Genomic DNA, 17816 nt, shown 5'->3' with positions numbered 1-17816 from the left:
GGCTAGCACCTAGGATTCGATATTTTGAACAAGGGGTGCGTTTAATAGGCAAAGAAGACACATCCCCTGGGACTTCTGTGAAGTGTTTTGCATATGAACTGCATCTGGGAGGTGCCACAGCTTAAGCAGGAAAGCACAGAACACCTGTAACTCTTTAACTTGGTGGTGGTGGGCGGGGGGTGTTTTAAGCAGGTCTAAGAGGAGTCCTAGTCTTTTTGTCATCATACACATACATAGGTATGGCATGCTCCTGCGTCCTGGCCCTGAAGAACTAACACTTTCCTCCGAGGACCACTGACGGACAAGCCTGTAACACGGGCTCTCAGCATCTTCTGCTGCCCCCGCCTGGCCAACCTGCGTTCCCCTCCACGCTAGGTGAGCCCAGGCTGCACCCCTGGAGATCTAGGCCCGGGGTTGCCAGCGCTGTGGGTTTGGGGTTGGTTTTACTTTACCCTCCTTACTTCCAAATAGGTCTGCTTTTCGCTTTGGGACCTCTGTTGGGGAAAGAAGGTCCGGGGCGCCCCGCGAGCGGAGGCGGCTTGGCCGTGCGCCTGCGCGGCGCGCTCGGCCTTGAGCGGCGCGCGGCCGCCGCTGCTGCTGCGCGTGCTGTAGAGGCGCGGGGCCACGCCCTCGGGCGGCGGCGCGCGCGGGAACTCCTTGAGCGAGCGGCTCAGCGGCTTGGCTTTGTGCGCCTGCGCTGCTGCCTCCAGCTTGTAGGCGCCGCTGCTGCCTGCCGGCGACGTGGCGCTCTTGGGCAGCGGCTGCAGCGGGTGCTCGGGCCGCTCGGCCTCCATGGCGAAGCTGACGGGTCGCAGGAAGCAGATGTCCAGGCTGGACTCGGAAGAGGCGGGCGAGCAGTTCTCGAAGAGGGCCGGAGCCTGGAAGGGCTCCTCGTCGTAGGGTGCGGGCAGCGCGAAGATCTCGCCGCCATACTCAAACTCTTCGTAGGCCGCGGGCACGTAGCTGCGGGCGTCGGGCAGGAGCTCGGCCGGGGCGCGCAGGGAGCGCTCCACGTTGCCCAGCGGCTCCGCCGGCGACGGCTCGAAGTCCATCTCCGGGATGGCCTGCAGGGGCCCGGCGAGCGCCTTCACGTCCTGCTCAGCGGCACAGAACTGCGCCGGCGCCAGGAGGCTCTCGGGCCTCTCGTGCTTTCTGCCCTCCATCTCCCAGTCACTGGGCTTCCCGGGCTGCATGCTCTCCATCAAGCTTTGCTGCTGTTGGCTTTTCTTCACTGGGGGCATCAAATGTCTTTAAAGGGGAGACAATACAAAAGAAGTGTGCTTACGGTGTATTAGTGCGCGCCTGTCCCCGAGCAGCGCGAGGCTGGGAACCACACAATGCCTACCAGATACCGCTTAGACGCAAACTGTCTGCTCCCTCTTCTCCGGCCCTCCCAGGCTCCTCTGTGTTACCTACCAAGCGCCACAGGCTTGTCAAATTAAGTAGCCCCCAGGAGCCCTGGTCCCCCAAGTGGGAGAGTGAAAATAACCGTTTGTGAAGAGGATCCCGGAAGTACCCGTCTGAGCCCAGAGGCACTGTGTAGAGATGGCTGGTAGGCCAAGGATGCTCAGCGCTGACCCTCTCCACCATGTGTCAAGGCCCCAAGGCACATCTTTTTCTCTCTTCTCTCCCTTTTTTGTCCTAGCAGAGTCATAGAAAATCATGGAAACAACTTTTGTTCAACTCAAGGATCTTCCTGCTTAAGAACAATTCCCAGATGAAGTAAACAGTAAAAAAAAATCTGGATGAAGTAAAAAAACATCTGGATGATAGTATGCGGGGTTCACTGTACATTTTGCTTTTGTATGTATTTGACATTTTCATAATAAAAAACTAAAAAATTCCCTGTGGCTATGAAGCATGCAATATAAGTCATCTCAAACTTCCATCCACAAGAATATTACCAAAATGAAAAGTCCGTCTCTCTGAATATGCCCAATTTCATGGAGAGTTATTTTGATTTGTTTCATCGTGGATAAAGAATAATTCACACTGGATACTTGGATAGCATACGCATCAGATTGGATGCGAATGCCAGTTCGGCTGGAATTTAATTGCCAGATGAGAGTGGACTACCGCACACTGACCCAAACTAGTTATTGTGTTAGTTTATTCATACTAAATTTTGCCACAAAAAAATGCAGTAAGAATGCAGAAGTAAACTGTAATACTATTTTGTCTGATGGTCTTAAGATAAAAATTAAGTGTCACATTTACAAAGGTGAAAATATAGTAAAATGGAATGTTGAGTTGAATTCTCTTTTAACTTGGAAGACTTGGGTTTCTTTTCTGGTTATTTTCCCAACAGAGTGCCGTGGCAGCCATGTTCTTCCTCTGGGTGTAATCTCTAAGGATTTCATTTTGTAGGCAGTATAAGTCTTAACTTCAAAGAAGATAGTTTTATCATTGTCTTAAGAATTCAAGTGAAAAAAAAGCTGAAGTGATCCACAAAAAAATTCCATCTCCTGTCTCGCTCCCCTCCCAGGAAACGTATTTTTTTCGGTGTGGTATACTCTGTGTGGTATACTTGGAGAAGGCAATGGCACCCCACTCAAGTACTCTTGCCCGGAAAATCGCATGGACGAAGGAGCCTGGTAGGCTGCAGTCCATGGTGTCGCTAAGAGTTGGAGACGACTGAGCGACTTCACTTTCCCTTTTCACTTTCATGTACTGGAGAAGGAAATGGCAACCCACTCCAGTGTTCTTCCCTGGAGAATCCAAGGGACAGGGGAGCCTGATGGGCTGCCGTCTATGGGGTCGCACAGAGTTGGACACGACTGAAGCGACTTAGCAGCAGCAGCAGCAGCAGCATACTCTCCCTACAGGTGTTCTAGGATTTTATCTATAGTAGGAAAATCATCCTGGACTTTATGTATAGAAAGATTAATGTTTCAGATTTTCAGAATGATTATGAAATTTCACCATCCTGACTGCACATTTGCACTGCCGTCTCTCACTGATGTGCTATGGTATGCTAAGCCGCTTCAGTTGTATCCAACGCTTTGCAACTGCGTGGACTGTAGCCTACCAGGCTCCTCTGTCCATGGGATTCTCCAGGCAAGAATACTGCTGTGGGTTGCTATTTCCTTCTCCACCATCTCTTACTGCTAAGTGTTCTCAGTTTAAGAGATGAAGGCAAAAAGCAAACAGGATTTGAGTTATTGATCAGTTGCTCCTTCCATGATTGTAATTTGCATTCTAAAAACTAGTGATTAAAAAATTGAAATAAGCTCAACTGCTTCTCACGTCGTCATAATATTAGAAAAGCAGCTTTTTGCATGATTTCTAATTTTTCCTTAATAAAACCCAAAGCAGAAATTATAGTCTGAGGAATTAGTTTGGGGAGAATTGGTAAATTGGGGATTTGAAATTTTGAGTTTTGGTTTCCCTGATCTTCCAAAAGTCCTAGTTTCAGAGGTGGCCCAAGTCCACTTATCCTTCAGAGGTAAAATGAGTTCCAGATATGTGGCCTAATCCTTTAAAGATCATCAAGAAGTTTGCTAAATGAAAAAAACAGTTTAGTGTTTGAAAAGGTTGTGTGCAGAGACTTTATCAATGATCACATCCATTCACAACCCAGAACAGCTTTCAGAGAAGCTGAAGAACAGAGGTCATGAAGTCTATTTCTGAAGAAGCTTCACGGAGAATTGGGAGATGCTAATCAACATTCTGCATCATCTCAGACCAATGTCTCATCCTCAGAGCCCAGACTTCCTCTGACCCCTGACTGGGATAGCTTTTTTCCCCCACTGTATCTCGTGGAGACATTAAAGCCCCACTCTTCTGAGAGCTATAAAATGCCTTCCTGTCATCTTATGGTACTCCCTTCCACTCTGTCATTGTCCAAACCCTGAGAGACTCATGCTGTAGGTGGGGGATGGTTACGTGTGGTAACCTTATTGGGAGTAACCTCCAGCCTCTAGGCCTGCTCCTTAACATGAGTGCCTTCCTCTGGGATCCAGACATTGGGTCAGCTGTTTGCCTGCCACATATAGACCTGATGGGAGAGGGAGAAAGGAGCCCTGTAAGTCATACTCCTAATCCAAGCTGGTTTGCAAACCCACACAGACTGGCCTGCTACCCTATACAGACCACCTGGGACGCGAGGGCATTGTCATTAATCTTTCCACAGCAACAGGTGCTTACGTGACAGCAGGTCCAGAACTGGGAGCAGAAGGGTAGGGTTGCAGCATCTCTTCTGAGTGGATCCCACTGTCACGGACAGCCTCGGGGCCTGCAGTGGGAGAAGCATCTTGCCCGGCGTTTGCACACTGGGAAGCCAGCCCTTTGTACAGCTTCGCCATGGATGACCTAATAGAATGGAGGTCATAATTCTCAGTGGAAAATCAACTCTCTGAATATATAGATTACACCAAGAAAAGTAGCATTTCTCAGATGAATCTCAGCTGTGAGCTTCTCGCTCTCCCCAGGCTCTCTACAAACTAGGTTGTTGATACATTAGAGTGCAAGCTGACTGCTGGTTGGGAGTGGGGATGCTGATCAATTGGCTGAACTGAGTTTGGGGGTAAGGGGGAGTACGGGGAGAGGTCATCCATTAGAGGAGCCCTGACTTGGGGGATAGCATCTTCTTCTAATGTGAAGCACCCATAGAAATGATTCTGTTTTCCTCATTGGATTGGGATGAGGTTGGAAAAAATCCAGGTTATTAGTAAGCTTTGTTATGAGTTGCTTCTGTTCCCTTTGAAGACCAGATTTTCCTTAGTCCTCCCTATTTCTTCTTAGTGTGAAATCTGTTCAACCACCACCCTCTCCCTTATTTGTTTTATTTTTACCCATAGCACTTAAAACCATCTATCTTATTTATTACCTGGCTATCCAGGTCTAAAAAGTAAGCTCCATGTGGCAAAAATTTTTGACTGTTTTGTTCTTTGCAGTGTATTCAGTTTGAAGAACATTACTTGGTATACCATAGGTGCTCAATAAATACTTCTTGAGTTAATGAAAGAAATCAGATTTTAGCCTTTAAACTGCAATTTTAAACCAGGCAAGTTTAGCGAAATAACTATTTTTGAGGTGGTTAGCAACATGAGAAAATAGAAGGTCCCCATAAACAGTACAGCAAATTTGCTTGTTTTTCTAAAGTAATTTCTACCAGCTAGTAAGTACCTCCCTCCTGTAGCCAGCCTGGCCACCTCTCTTCCATTCCCTTCTCTCCTCTCTTCTGCCTCCACCACTGCATTTCAGCTACTTTACATACAATGTGGTTACTTGCAACAGACACTCACATTGACCGTGTGTATCCCTGTTCTCAGAAACCTTTGGTCAACCCTCTAAACTTCACCATCAGAACCTTACTTCTTGAGCTTTTTCCGTTTCTGAATAAGCAAATCCTCATTGCACTGAAAAAGCAGGGTGTAGTGTGAGATAAATACTCGCAGGCGCTGAACACACACCAGAAGTAGGTAATAGTCAGGGTGTTCCTGCTCTGTGAACTTCAGGACATTCTGGATGGAAGAAAAAAGGAAGCAGCATTGCAAAGTTAGAATGAAAAGTTGTTTTGTCTCTTCTGTACCTTGCCTTGATATGCTGTGAGAGTTTGGAAGCCACTTACTCAAAACAATACCAATGGCCAATTTAATAACAAACTGAAAAGTCAAACTTGTTGTTCCCTTTTTCCATCGCATCTCGGGAAAATAACAGTCATTTTTGCTCCTGTTGGAGTTGAATTTGAACATATGGAAAATTAGAAGGATCTACTAATTAGATCTCTGAAGTAATGGAGCCATTCTAACAATTATTGTCTCTAACCAATGGTGGGAATATCAGGCATCAGAGCTGGAAGTAGGGGGACGTTATGATCAAGCCTGGCCTATTACCCCTCCCATTACAATGCCTGCTGTGCTGTAGTGGAACATGCATGCTGGTTGCGACTGGGAAAGCTGACAGTTACTGAAGAACTGCACAAAAAAGATCTTCACGACCCAGATAATCACGATGGTGTGATCACTCACCTAGAGCCAGACATCCTGGAATGTGAAGTCAAGCGGGGCTTAGGAAGCATCACTAAGAACAAAGCTAGTGGAGGTGATGGAATTCCAGTGGAGCTATTTCAAATCCTAAAAGATGATGCTGTGAAAGTGCTGCACTCAATATGCCAGCAAATTTGGAAAACTCGGCAGTGGCCACAGGACTGGAAAAGGTCAGTTTTCATTCCAATCCCAAAGAAAGGCAATGCCAAAGAATGCTCAAACTACTGCACAAGTGCACTCATCTCATACGCTAGTAAACTAATGCCCAAAGTTCTCCAAGCCAGGCTTCAACAGTACATGAACCGTGAACTTCCAGATGTCCAAGCTGGTTTTAGAAAAGGCAGAGGAACCAGAGATCAAATTGCCAACATCTGTTGGATCATTGAAAAAGCAAGAGAGTTCCAGAAAAACATCTATTTCTGCTTTATTGACTATGCCAAAGCCTTTGACTGTGTGGATCACCACAAATTGTGGGAAATTCTTCAACAGATGGGAATACCAGACCACCTGACCTGTCTCTTGAGAAATCTGTATGCAGGTCAGGAAGCAACAGTTAGAACTGGACATGGAACAACAGACTGGTTCCAAATAGGAACCAGTTCCAATATACGTCAAGGCTGTATATTGTCACCCTGCTTATTTAACCTATATGCAGAGTACATCATGAGAAACACTGGGCTGGAAGAAGCACAAGCTGGAATCAAGATTGCTGGGAGAAATATCAGTAACCTCAGATATGCACTTGCCACCACTCTTATGAAAGAAAGCGAAGAAGAACTAAAGAGCCTTTTGAATGAAAATGAAAGTGGAGAGTAAAAAATGTGGCTTAAAGCTCAACATTCAGAAAACTAAGGGCATGGCATCGGGTCCCATCACTTCGTGGCAAATAGATGAGGAAACAGTGGAAACAGTGACAGACTTTACTTTTGGGGGCTCCAAAATCACTGCAGATGGTGACTGCAGCCATGAAATTAAAAGATGCTTACTCCTTAGAAGAAAAGTTATGACCAACTTAGACAGCATATTAAAAAGCAGAGACATTACTTTGCCAACAAAGGTCCATCTAGTCAAGGCTATGGTTTTTCCAGTAGTCATGTACGGATTTGAGAGTTGGACTACAAAGAAAGCTGAGCACTAAAGAATTGATGCTTTTTAACTGTGGTTTGGAGAAGACTCTTGAGAGTCCCTTGGACTGCAAGGAGAGCCAACAAGTCCATCCTAAAGGAGATCAATCCTTAGTGTTCATTGGAAGGACTGATGCTGAAGCTGAAACCCCAATACTTTGGCCACCCGATGCAAAGAACTGACTCATTTGAAAAGACCCTGATGCTGTGAAAGATTGAAGGTGGGAGGAGAAGGGGACGAGAGAGGATGAGATGGTTGGATGGCATCACCAACTCAATGGACATGAGTTTGAGTAAACTCTGGGAGTTGGTGATGGACAGGGAGGCCTGGTGTGCTGCAGTCCATAGGGTTGTAAAGAGTTGGACACGACTGAGCGACTGAACTGAATTGAACTGAACAGTTACTGAGTGCTTCCCATTGCCAAGCACTAAGTCTTCTACATTATTTTCTCATTTAACTTTTACCACAACCCAGTTAGATAGGTACCATTCTTACCTCCATTTAACAAAGAAGGAAATCAAGGCAAAGTGAAGTTAAATAATCTTCACTGGGTCACACATCTAATGAAGATCAAAGCCAGGATTTGAACTCAAGCCAGAGAGTAGACTCCGGGTTCTTGTTTGCTTACTTACACACTGCTTGCAGGACCTAGGTTTCAAGCCTATATTTTTTCCACCGACCAAATATCTTAACTTGGGCAAATTACTTCTTTGTCTCTCCATTATCTAAAGTGTTAATAATGATACTGATTTCATGGGATAGTTGAAGATTAAATTAGATAATTATTAAGAAAGAATGATTTCAAAATATAAAGCCATATACAATTGAAAGTCTTTTTAATATTAATACTGGGCTACTTCTACCTGGGACAAATTCCAAGCAGTTCTGAGATACTTTCATTGAATTCCTTAGAAAAATCAGTCATCAATTAAACCAGAACAGGTGGGTAGTGGGAAGAAGAGGGACTGGTAGGGGTGTTGCTGAGTCTCTCTCAACTCAACTCCCTCTAAGATGCTACAAGCCTATAGGAAAATGGTGTGAAGATGTCAGCTCATCAGCTTCTCCATGCTTCTTTCGTGACACAAGACATAAGCAAGGTATAGTAGACCCTTGGACACAAGTCAAAAGAAAGTAACCAGAATAGAGGTAAGTGGGGAGCTTGTATAGATATTTCTTAGATACCCAAGGGGTAGGGCTGGGAGTGGAGGTGAATTTAGATGGCTGTGGAACCAAGATGGAAGGAACTGAATAGGTTCCCAGGATCTGGCAGGAGCTGCCCTAGAAAGATCCTGGATCAGCATAGGTGTGAATTGCTGGTAAATAAAGATAGAATTTTCTTTTTGGCATCATGAGCCAAAAACTTTTGAGGATGAGATTTTAGCTCATACCACAAGGTGGAGATAGGGTAATCATAAAAATCGAAATCATTCAAACACTTTTTAGAAATATTAATGATTTCTTGACCCTTTATGGTGTCTTTTCATTGGAAGCCCAAAACAACTGTTTAGCATGAAAATCAGCTTGGTAGCTTGACCAGCCATGCCTACCTGTAGATGTATCAGATATTCAGGGATGCGCTGGACTATATGAAAAAACAATGTGTAGATGTCTGACTTAATCTCTTCATCACCCTGAATGAAAGAAAGTTGGAGTCAGTCTTCAGTGTGCCTCCAGTTCTGGCTGCAAAACTGAGGTCAGTTCCACTAGAGTAGCAAGGGTTTACTAGAGCATTTTCTTCATGGAGAGTGTCACGAAACATTGATCTGTCATTGGAGAGGCTACTTATTCAGGGACATGCTCAAGAAGACACCTCTTTGCTAACAAGGAGTGTGTCATATTCTTCTTTAGAATCTACCCAAATGTCCAAACCACCCCCTCCCCCTCCCCACTCTCCAACACCATCTTAGCAAAGTGAGCACTCAGTAAATTAGACTTGAGTTGACTAAATTTGTTAAGGTTCTTCAGCAAGTAATCTGTACAATGTTTTTACCAACAGGCATTAAAGGTGCTTTGAACCTCATGAGAATGAAGAAGGGAGAAACCGTTTGGCAACAGGAAACATGCTGGACTTTCTTCATGTCCCTTCCCTTCCTTTCTCCTTTCTCAAATATTAGGTTGGTCAAAAAGTTCATTTGGGCTTTTCTGTAACATCTTATGGAAAAACCCCATGAACTTTTAGGCTGACTCAATATTTGCTGAGTGCTAATATATGGTAGGTATTATACTGGGTTGAGAACAGTCAGAGGTTGACGTAGAAAGTTAAGAGAGCCTCTCACCTCTTGTGAAACTTAATTAACTCTTAGCTTTAGAGCTTCTGATATAGTTCTTTTCTATTGACCTAAAATAACTAGAATTGCTTTATATGTATATGTGCTTATTGAGCATCTAATATATCACTGCAGTAGCAACACTTAAAGCAACATGACTAGAGCCATTTTATAATCTTGTAAAATGATAGACACACTATGACATGAATTTAATATTCAGATTAATACATCTAAGTTTATAAAGCCCAAAACCGTTAAGGTTGCAAACTGCAGCCTGAGGATCTCTGGTTAGAATATTTGTTTACTTTGTCTGTATTTCCAGTGGAATGGAACAGAAGTTCAGTAAGGAAGAGCAAAGACCAAAGCAATGGCACTGATCCTTGAGTGGCTCCTTGAACCCCAGGGAGGAGAGTCAGTGGCTTTGTTCAAGGCATTCCCCAGCCTGGAGAACAAGCCCAGAGTACATGTGCTGTGTTTTCTGGAAAGGTGAGCAACATAATGTAGTCACACATGTAACCAAAGGAGAATGCAAACATAGAGTTAACTTACCTCCTTCAGAACAACCACATGAACCAAAGAGATGCATTCGGGCAAGTCCCTCAGGTAAGCAACATAATAATCCAAAAAATTATTCTTGAAAACAAACAGAAAAAGTCATGGTAAGAACCTGGAGACAGGAATGATAATAATTAATATGTATGTTTGTTTGTGCTCAGTTGCTCAGTCATGTTCAGTTCTTTGGGACCCCATGCACTATGGCCCACCAGGCTCCTCTGTCCATGGGATTTCCCAGGCAAGAATATTGGAGTGGGTTGCCATTTCCTACATCAGGGGATCTTCCTGTCCCAGGGATCAAACTCACATCTCTTGCGTCTCCTGCATTGGCAGGCGGACTCATGCATATCTAAAGGAGTACTTTGTAGAGATTATTTTAATCATTCATTAAATGTGTTTAGTAATATTTGTTTTATTTTTTTATTCACCTTTAAAAAACTTTGGTTTTAAAGAAAATAGTCCTATGGACTTGGAAACCAAAACTCAGTATCCCTGCTTTAATGAAAGTGAAATGATAAACCAAAGCAGAAAGAAGGTGCCATGTAAGTTGAAAAAATATTTTAAACAGTTAAATGATAAAAATGCAAATTTTGTTTTTTAATTACTCTCTGCTTCAATCATCAACATCCAAATGAGGAACTTTTCCCAACTCACCTCAGAGGGTCTAGATCTGGAATTCTTGACTTTTTCCACTAATTTCTTATTCACCTATGGAATATCCCCTCAGGAAAACAGTTTTCACCTCTCAAAGTTATTTTCCCATAGGTATAACAATTCTCAGCTCAAGAAAGCACATTGAATACAAATGAGTAAAAGTAAGTTTAGAGGGATGGCATTACATCCACTCTATACAAGTAAATAATTTGTAAACTTGTATTATGAATCATTCATATACAGAGGTCAACTGAAGGTAAAATCTGACTTGCAGACGAATTTCAATTAATCCATGCAATATTTTAAAAATAAAACTTCACACAAAATTCTGGACTTTCCACTTCTCTTAAAATACCAGATCTGGAAACCCTAGTCCTTTTTTCCTGCAAATTGTATATAGCTGAGCAGCTATTCCTTATAGAAAAGCATATGTGCTCCACTTAAGCTCACTTCCCAGTAGTATTCCCACATTGTATTACATTCCACTCATTTCTACTTACTAATGTCATCTGCTGGCCCTGTAGGCATTTGAGTTTGCAGCTTGTGACCTAAATCATATTTTTTTTTAAGAACATTACAGAGATTTAAAAACTTAGCATCCTTTCTCCAAGAAAGTGAAAACAAAAAACATTCTAGACAAATAGCTACCCATCACATTTTAAAAAATCTTTAAGAAATGAAATTGTGTGTGAAAGCATATACATATATACAAATGCCCATATATGTATTTTATATGTATAGATGGATATATATGTGCATGTATATATACACACACACATACATCATATTCAATGGGGGCAGTTATAGTTCAGCAGAAAAATGATGAACTGGAACTTAAAAGACTTGGGTTCTAGCCACAGATCTACAAATATCTAGATAGCTGGGTAATTTCAACCATGGTTTTTTCTCTGAACTTTATTTCATTATCTGTAGAACAAGGAGGTTAGACTAGACCTCCTCGGACTCTGAAATCCACTGATTCTAGATTCTCCATTAAGAGAAATGGACATGGAAGACACAGATGCATGTAATTCAAGTTTATAAAGGATTAAGAAAAAAAAAAACTTACCTCATCATTTGTTAACTTAAGGAATAAATCTCCAAGGACCCCTTGGCGTGGCCACTTCAAGACCCTTTCCTGCAGAGCGTGAAGCAAATCCAGGTGCTGCTGGACAATGTACCGTAAAGAGCCAGGGAAGAGGCTTGAAACAGAAGAGAGACACAAACCGGGTGTAGAGAAGAAAAGGCTCTTCAAGAACATACGGAACAAGTCCAATTTTCCCAGTCATTCAAAATACTTTGAGTCACAGGTCTGCCTTTAGTATTCAAAAAAAAATTTGTCACTGTCAGCCTCACAGCAGGTAACCTCAGACCACAGAAAGACCCTTTACTGATGACTCCTGTGCAAATGTGTATTGAACTAGTTAAGAGCACTTCGCTTGAGTGGCCTTTTCAAAGCAAAATGGTACACTCTTATTTGCTAACTGCTACTGCTAAGTCACTTCAGTCTTGTCCGACTCTGTGCGACCCCATAGACGGCAGCCCACCAGGCTCCCCCGTCCCTGGGATTCTGCAAGCAAGAACACTGGAGTGGGTTGCCATTTCCTTCTCCAATGCATGAAAGTGAAAAGTGAAAATGAAGTCGCTCAGTCGTGTCCGACTCTTGGCAACCCCAAGGACTGCAGCCAACCAGGCTCCTCCGTCCATGGGATTTTCCAGGCAAGAGTACTGGAGTGGGGTGCCATTGCCTTCTCCACACTCTTATTTAGATGACAGTAAAATTTTAAGGGAGATCTTTTTCATGTTTTAAAGTTCTTCCCACTTGATATGCAAATCATCTATTCCAATTAATGCTGCAGATGACAGCACTAAGGTGGCACTTGGTCATTCGTAGCTACCAACTGTGCTTAGTTAGAGAAGGAGGAAATTTCGTTTAAAGCTGGAAACTGAAAGTTCAGGGGATGAGGGCATAAAAGTGTTACTTTTCCCCTTTCCTTCAGTTTCTAAGAAGAATCTGGGAATGCATGGAGTCTTGCCAGAGGAGGCTACAGCATAGGTCTGGCCTGCTAGTCCCAGTTTTGCTGAGCCCCCTCCTGCTCTCCCACCCTCTGCCCTCTATCTCAGTGTGTCTCATTTATTTCAGAGGAAATGAAGGAAAGACGAGAGAAGTCAGAGGAGGGTGGGATGGAGAGGAGAGTCAGAAGGAGAATCATGGGAGGAAGGAGAAGGTGGATTGGATGGTGGACTGGATGGAGAAGCGGGGTGAGCAGAGGCCTGAAGGAGTGAGGAAGGAAGAAACAGGAGTAGAGCCTTGCTGGACCACAGCAAGGATGTCAGCTCCAGCTTGGTAATTTGGGGGAACTGAAAGTAAGTTCCCCTGTGCTTTCAAGACCACAAGGTTTTTCATGTTAGTTTGGTTGGTTTTCTTGATTCTTTTGTTTTAGGTAAAAAATAGATTTATTAATATCCTTTGTAAAGAGGTTGCAGGAAAATGAGGCAGGAGAGGATGGTCATGTCCCAGGTCTCAGGCAGGTTCCTGGGACAGGCCACCAAGTGAGAGTTCTTGGCTTTATGCAGAAAAGAACTCAAGGGTGAGCCATAGGTCTGGCCTGCTAGTCCTAGTTTTGCTGAGCCCCCTTCCTGCTCTCCCACCCTCTGCCCTCTATCTCTTTTATCTAAAGTAAAAGCAGAGAACACATTCCATAGGCAGAATATGGGTCTGTCTCAAAAGGTGAGAGCAGCCAGGACTACAAGTTGGGGTACTTTGCCACCCCCAAACAAGCAGAACTCTGTTGAGAACAGTAGGAAGAACACCAGTTTGGAAGGAGGTGTTTTCAGCCCATTTCCAAGCAAAGAAAATTCCCCTGTGGTTGCAGCTCAGAGTAGACACACAAATGCCAGCCTCCCATGAAAAGGGACAAGGATTCCTTCTACTCCAGTCTGCCAACCCCTCCAGTCCCTGTGCCTTGAGTCTCCATGTGTGTGAAGCCCACTGATCCCTAAGCACAGGAGGAGAGGCCTCCTGGGCTGATATAATAGGCTCGGAAGACCTAAGTAATCCCTGTCCACATCAGAGGGAATTTGGAGGCGTGGCTAGGAGACAGTCTAACTAGGAGAAACCATAAAGCTGATGGAGGAAAGCAGACCTGATCACATTGAAAGAGTGAAACACTGCACCCGCACAAGACCTAGACATGAAAGATTTCTCCCCACCCAGAGGCTGACAGTGACTGCAGGTAATACTCCTGGTGTGACACTGTGAGATGTTAGGGCACAGTGGTGAGATCTGAGATTGTGACGGGTGGTCAGTGTAGGGTGTATAAAATGTCTTGATTTATCTCTTCTTTTTCTCTCTTTCCTTCCTCTCCTTTTTTTTCCCCTTCCTTTCCTGTCCTATCCTGTCCTTTCTTTCAAGAAAGCTGTCTTCTGTTACACTTTGACCAGTGTACTTGCAGAGTTAGACAGTTGGTATCTTGGTTGGAGTCCAGGTTGCCTCGTGGACAGTCCACTGGAGTGACAGTGTAAGGTTTTAGGATGGGGATCACAAAAGGCTAATACCCTCATTAAGTTTCACGGAAGCATGTGAGTTACATGAAGAGCGATGATTTGAGGTGGATTCTGTGCCAAATGGCTTCTCTGATAGCTCAGTGGTAAAGAATCTGCCTGCAATGCAGGAGACCCTGGTTGGATTCCTGGGTTGGGAAGATCTGCTGGAGAACGGATAGGCTACCCACTCCATTATTCTTGGGCTTCCCTGTGGCTCAGCTAGTAAAGAATCTGCCTGCAATGCAAGACCTGGTTTGATCCCTGGGTTGGGAAGATCCCCTGGAGAAGGGAAAGGCTACCCACTCTAGTATTCTGGCCTGGAGAATCCCATGGACTGTATAGTCCATGGGGTTGCAAAGAGTTGGAAATGACTGAGCAACTTTCACTTTCATTTTTCACTTTCTCTACCAAATATTGAAAACAGGCTTTAAATTTTTTTTTAATTTAATAAGGATAATATTTGAAATTAGGGCAGAGTGCAGAGGAGGTGAGCCAGGAAATGGGGAGAGGGAAAAAGAAGGAAGAAGTATAGACACACTTAACCTATTTCACTGTTTTGCCTGGAGCCTAACCTGACTCCCAGAAGCAACTTTTTCATTAGGACAAAAATGTTAAGTGCTTAATTTATTTTCTGTTCCTTACCGGGGGTGAGATTATGGCAACATGAGAAGTTTATTCTTTCTAAAGTCTTCAAAGTAATTTCAACTCCTGCAAGACAGTACTTAAGCAAGGAAATAAACTAAAAGCAATCAACGAACATCCAGTTATAGTTTTAAATTAGTAACTTAGGTCAAAACAACTCCTGAGCTTCAGCTGCAAGATGAGGCATTGATAACAAAAACACATGCCACCTACTGGTGATCTGAAGCATACAGTTCGTTGAACTCTCGGAGGATGTAGTCCTTGGGATTCAGCTTTTAAGGCTAACCGGCAAATCCTGTGGGGCTGACTTTGCCCCTCCTGACAAGGGTTCATGCAGGACTACTCAAGCCTGAGGTAGTGGCTCTGTGTGGGTGAAACATGCCAGAAAAAAACAAGAACTCCAACATCTGTGATCCTCCTACCAGTGGACAACAGCCCATACTTTCCCCTCAGGCTTCCATTGGCAGCCTTTGCTCCTGCAGCATCAGGCGATTGCAGCCAGGGGCAGGGCTGGCTGGAAGCAGCCTGCAGAGACTTCTGAGCACTTCATGTATTTCTAGGGAAAACCTGAAGTTTTATTTTATAGGTTTGAGAAGACGTGGCACCCTCAGGTTTGAGCATCAGGTATGTATTTGTGGGTGTCGTTTTCACCCCCAGGTGACTTTTCATTGAGGGCAGAAAATGCAGAAGGTTTGTGGTTTGTGATGGGAAAGGTAAATGTTCATAAGGTAATTTTCATCTTTGCATGGGAGGAAAAACGCCAATAGAGAAGAGGAATAATCTCATTCTGTTCTGTATTTCATTCCGCTTATCTATTTAAATAAAGAGGCTACAAGTGGAGGCTTCAGAAAGCTTAGGTAAAAAGAAACAGTGAATTAAGGAGGAGGATGAAGCTCTAACCTCAGGTAGGAAAAGAGTATGGCTTCCCTGGTGGCTTAGTGGTAAAGAATCCATCTGCCAGTGCAGAAGATGCAAGAGACTTGGCTTTGATCCCTGGGAAGGAAATGACAACCAGTATTCTTGCCTGGGAAGTCCCATGGACAGAGGAGCCTGGCAGGCTACAGTCCATGGTATCACAAAGAGTCAGACATGACTTAGCGACTCAACAACAATAGGAAAAGGGTGACGTTGCAAAGCTCAGAGGGGCTTCCCTGGTGGCTCAGGTGGTAAAGAATCACCTGCAATGCAGGAGACCTGGGTTCAATCCCTGGGTGGGGGAAGAGCCCCTGGAGGAGGATATGGCAACCCACTCCAGTGTTCTTGCCTGGAGAATCCCCATGAACAGAGGAGCCTGGCAGGCTAGAGTCCATGGGGTCGCAAAGAATAGGACATGACTGAATGACTAAGCACAGCAAAGCTCAGAACCAGAGATTTCATATTAGCACTAAGAATACTGAGTTGAAGCTTTTCTCTTCTTGGGCAATGAAAACAAAAAAGAGGATTAGCTTAGCAGATAACTAACATAAATAGCATCATCATGGATATGAGAAATAACTATTATCTTACTTTCTTGAGGAAGGTATGATAGTTTTAATTATTTTTAATCTCAGGATTTGGGGGAAGGCCCACTTCTTAGTAATGGGTCATGAGCAGTAGAAGAGAGGGCAAGTAGAAAAGAGCTTCTGTGAACTAAAAACATTCCCCTATTTGATGGGTCAGCTGAGATCTGAAGTAAGGACAAATGGGCAGCTAAGGGAGAAGCCTGATTTATGAAACAGGAAGGGACAAAGTCAGCTTCTGGTTGAGGCACCAGGCATATCGCTGTCAGTCAAGGTGGTATCTTTGAAATCACATGGTCCTTAGAGAAGCAGTGCGATGCTAAAGAGCATGAGACAGGCCTGGGTTTGAGCTCTGGCTTAGGTTGGTTATGTGACTTCAAACCTCACTGGACCTGAGTTTCTTCATCTATCAAGTAGGATTCACAGGTTCTTGTGAAGATTTCGTGAAGTAAATGAAGTACCTAAGCATGAAGCCTAATTACTGTATGCTGGAGCAAACAATCCTCTCTTTCACTCTCCTTACTCCATCCCCACATTTTCAGAGAGTAGAAAGAGATGCTGCTGGCTTAGACTCATAGATGTGGAGGCAAAGCCACTTCAAAAGGTAGACTGGGTTTTAGTTGGGTTTTAATGTGAACTGAGCAAATCTTCGGCACCAGCAAGATAGCAAGAGGCCAGAGAGACTTCTCGGAGGGCTGAAGGGGTAATCTGGGAGGTTCAGACAAGCTGGATGGGGTGAAAAAGGGGGAATCAAGTGGCCAGAAAGGGAAGGAAGAGCCAGCAAGGATCTAGGTGGCCACAGAAAGTAAAACCCAGTCCAGAGCGTCTACTGTTCACAGCTTTCAGTGTCATGTTCTTTTCTGCTCCTTACAGCTTTCTATTTTATCTAGGTTTTGCAGTGAAATAATTCTTGCAAATAGTGAAGCAATTGTGGGTTTGTCGTGGCACGTTTTCTCACATCAGTCGCTGTGATGGAGGTACATTGTGTTTTGGTGATTGGGTTTATTGCTGGCAGCTGCAAAGCCAAGTAAAATTGGGGGTGGGGGTGATACGGATCTGGAAAATACAGTTCAGGCTTCCCACAACTTCATGAACCGCCAGTGCATATTCCTTGGTAGCATACTTAAAGTGGTAATGCTCTGTTTGTCTCTAGTCATCCATCATCCAGACTTCTCATTTATTTGGCTTGGCCTTTTCCTCAGTGGATCTGGATTATCACATCTTTATGACAGTAGTCTTTCCCCACCAAATCATAAGTTTCTCTTTCCTGCTTTCTCTCAGCAGAGAGGGAAGCAGAGAAAATCTGAAGTTTTGAAACAGATATAGAGGGGGGAATGTGGTAACCTGGGGACTAGCAAGTTGCTGTAACACATCAGAGGCCCGATGGAAGCTCTGCCCCACAGCATGACTACACTCACATGCGGCTCATACCTTAACCAGGATTTCCTGAACAAATAATAAGAAAGGTCCAAGTTCACAGCTATGTAAGCCCTGCATCATTTATCTAATGGCCACTTCAGATCTCCATTCCCGTCCAT

The 17816-nt window shown here is 44.1% G+C and overlaps 1 protein-coding gene across 1 annotated transcript in view; it reads right to left on the bottom strand.

Moving 5' to 3' along the window:
* The window catches only part of ARHGEF33 (Rho guanine nucleotide exchange factor 33), a 43988-nt gene that overhangs the window by 10542 nt on the left and 15630 nt on the right, over nucleotides 1-17816 (bottom strand). Inside the window, exons 8-13 of the mRNA XM_055539863.1 lie at nucleotides 11661-11793; nucleotides 9932-10015; nucleotides 8663-8746; nucleotides 5317-5465; nucleotides 4147-4311; nucleotides 453-1248 (exon numbers count right to left, since the gene is read on the bottom strand). Coding sequence (XP_055395838.1) covers nucleotides 453-1248; nucleotides 4147-4311; nucleotides 5317-5465; nucleotides 8663-8746; nucleotides 9932-10015; nucleotides 11661-11793 — 1411 coding nt within the window. The remainder of the gene's footprint in view (nucleotides 1-452; nucleotides 1249-4146; nucleotides 4312-5316; nucleotides 5466-8662; nucleotides 8747-9931; nucleotides 10016-11660; nucleotides 11794-17816) is intronic.

Source organism: Bubalus kerabau, chromosome 11, assembly GCF_029407905.1.
Source record: "Bubalus kerabau isolate K-KA32 ecotype Philippines breed swamp buffalo chromosome 11, PCC_UOA_SB_1v2, whole genome shotgun sequence".
Lineage (NCBI taxonomy): Eukaryota > Metazoa > Chordata > Mammalia > Artiodactyla > Bovidae > Bubalus > Bubalus kerabau.
The sequence above is the reverse complement of the archived record's forward strand: the minus strand, read 5'-3'. Positions and strand labels throughout refer to the sequence as shown.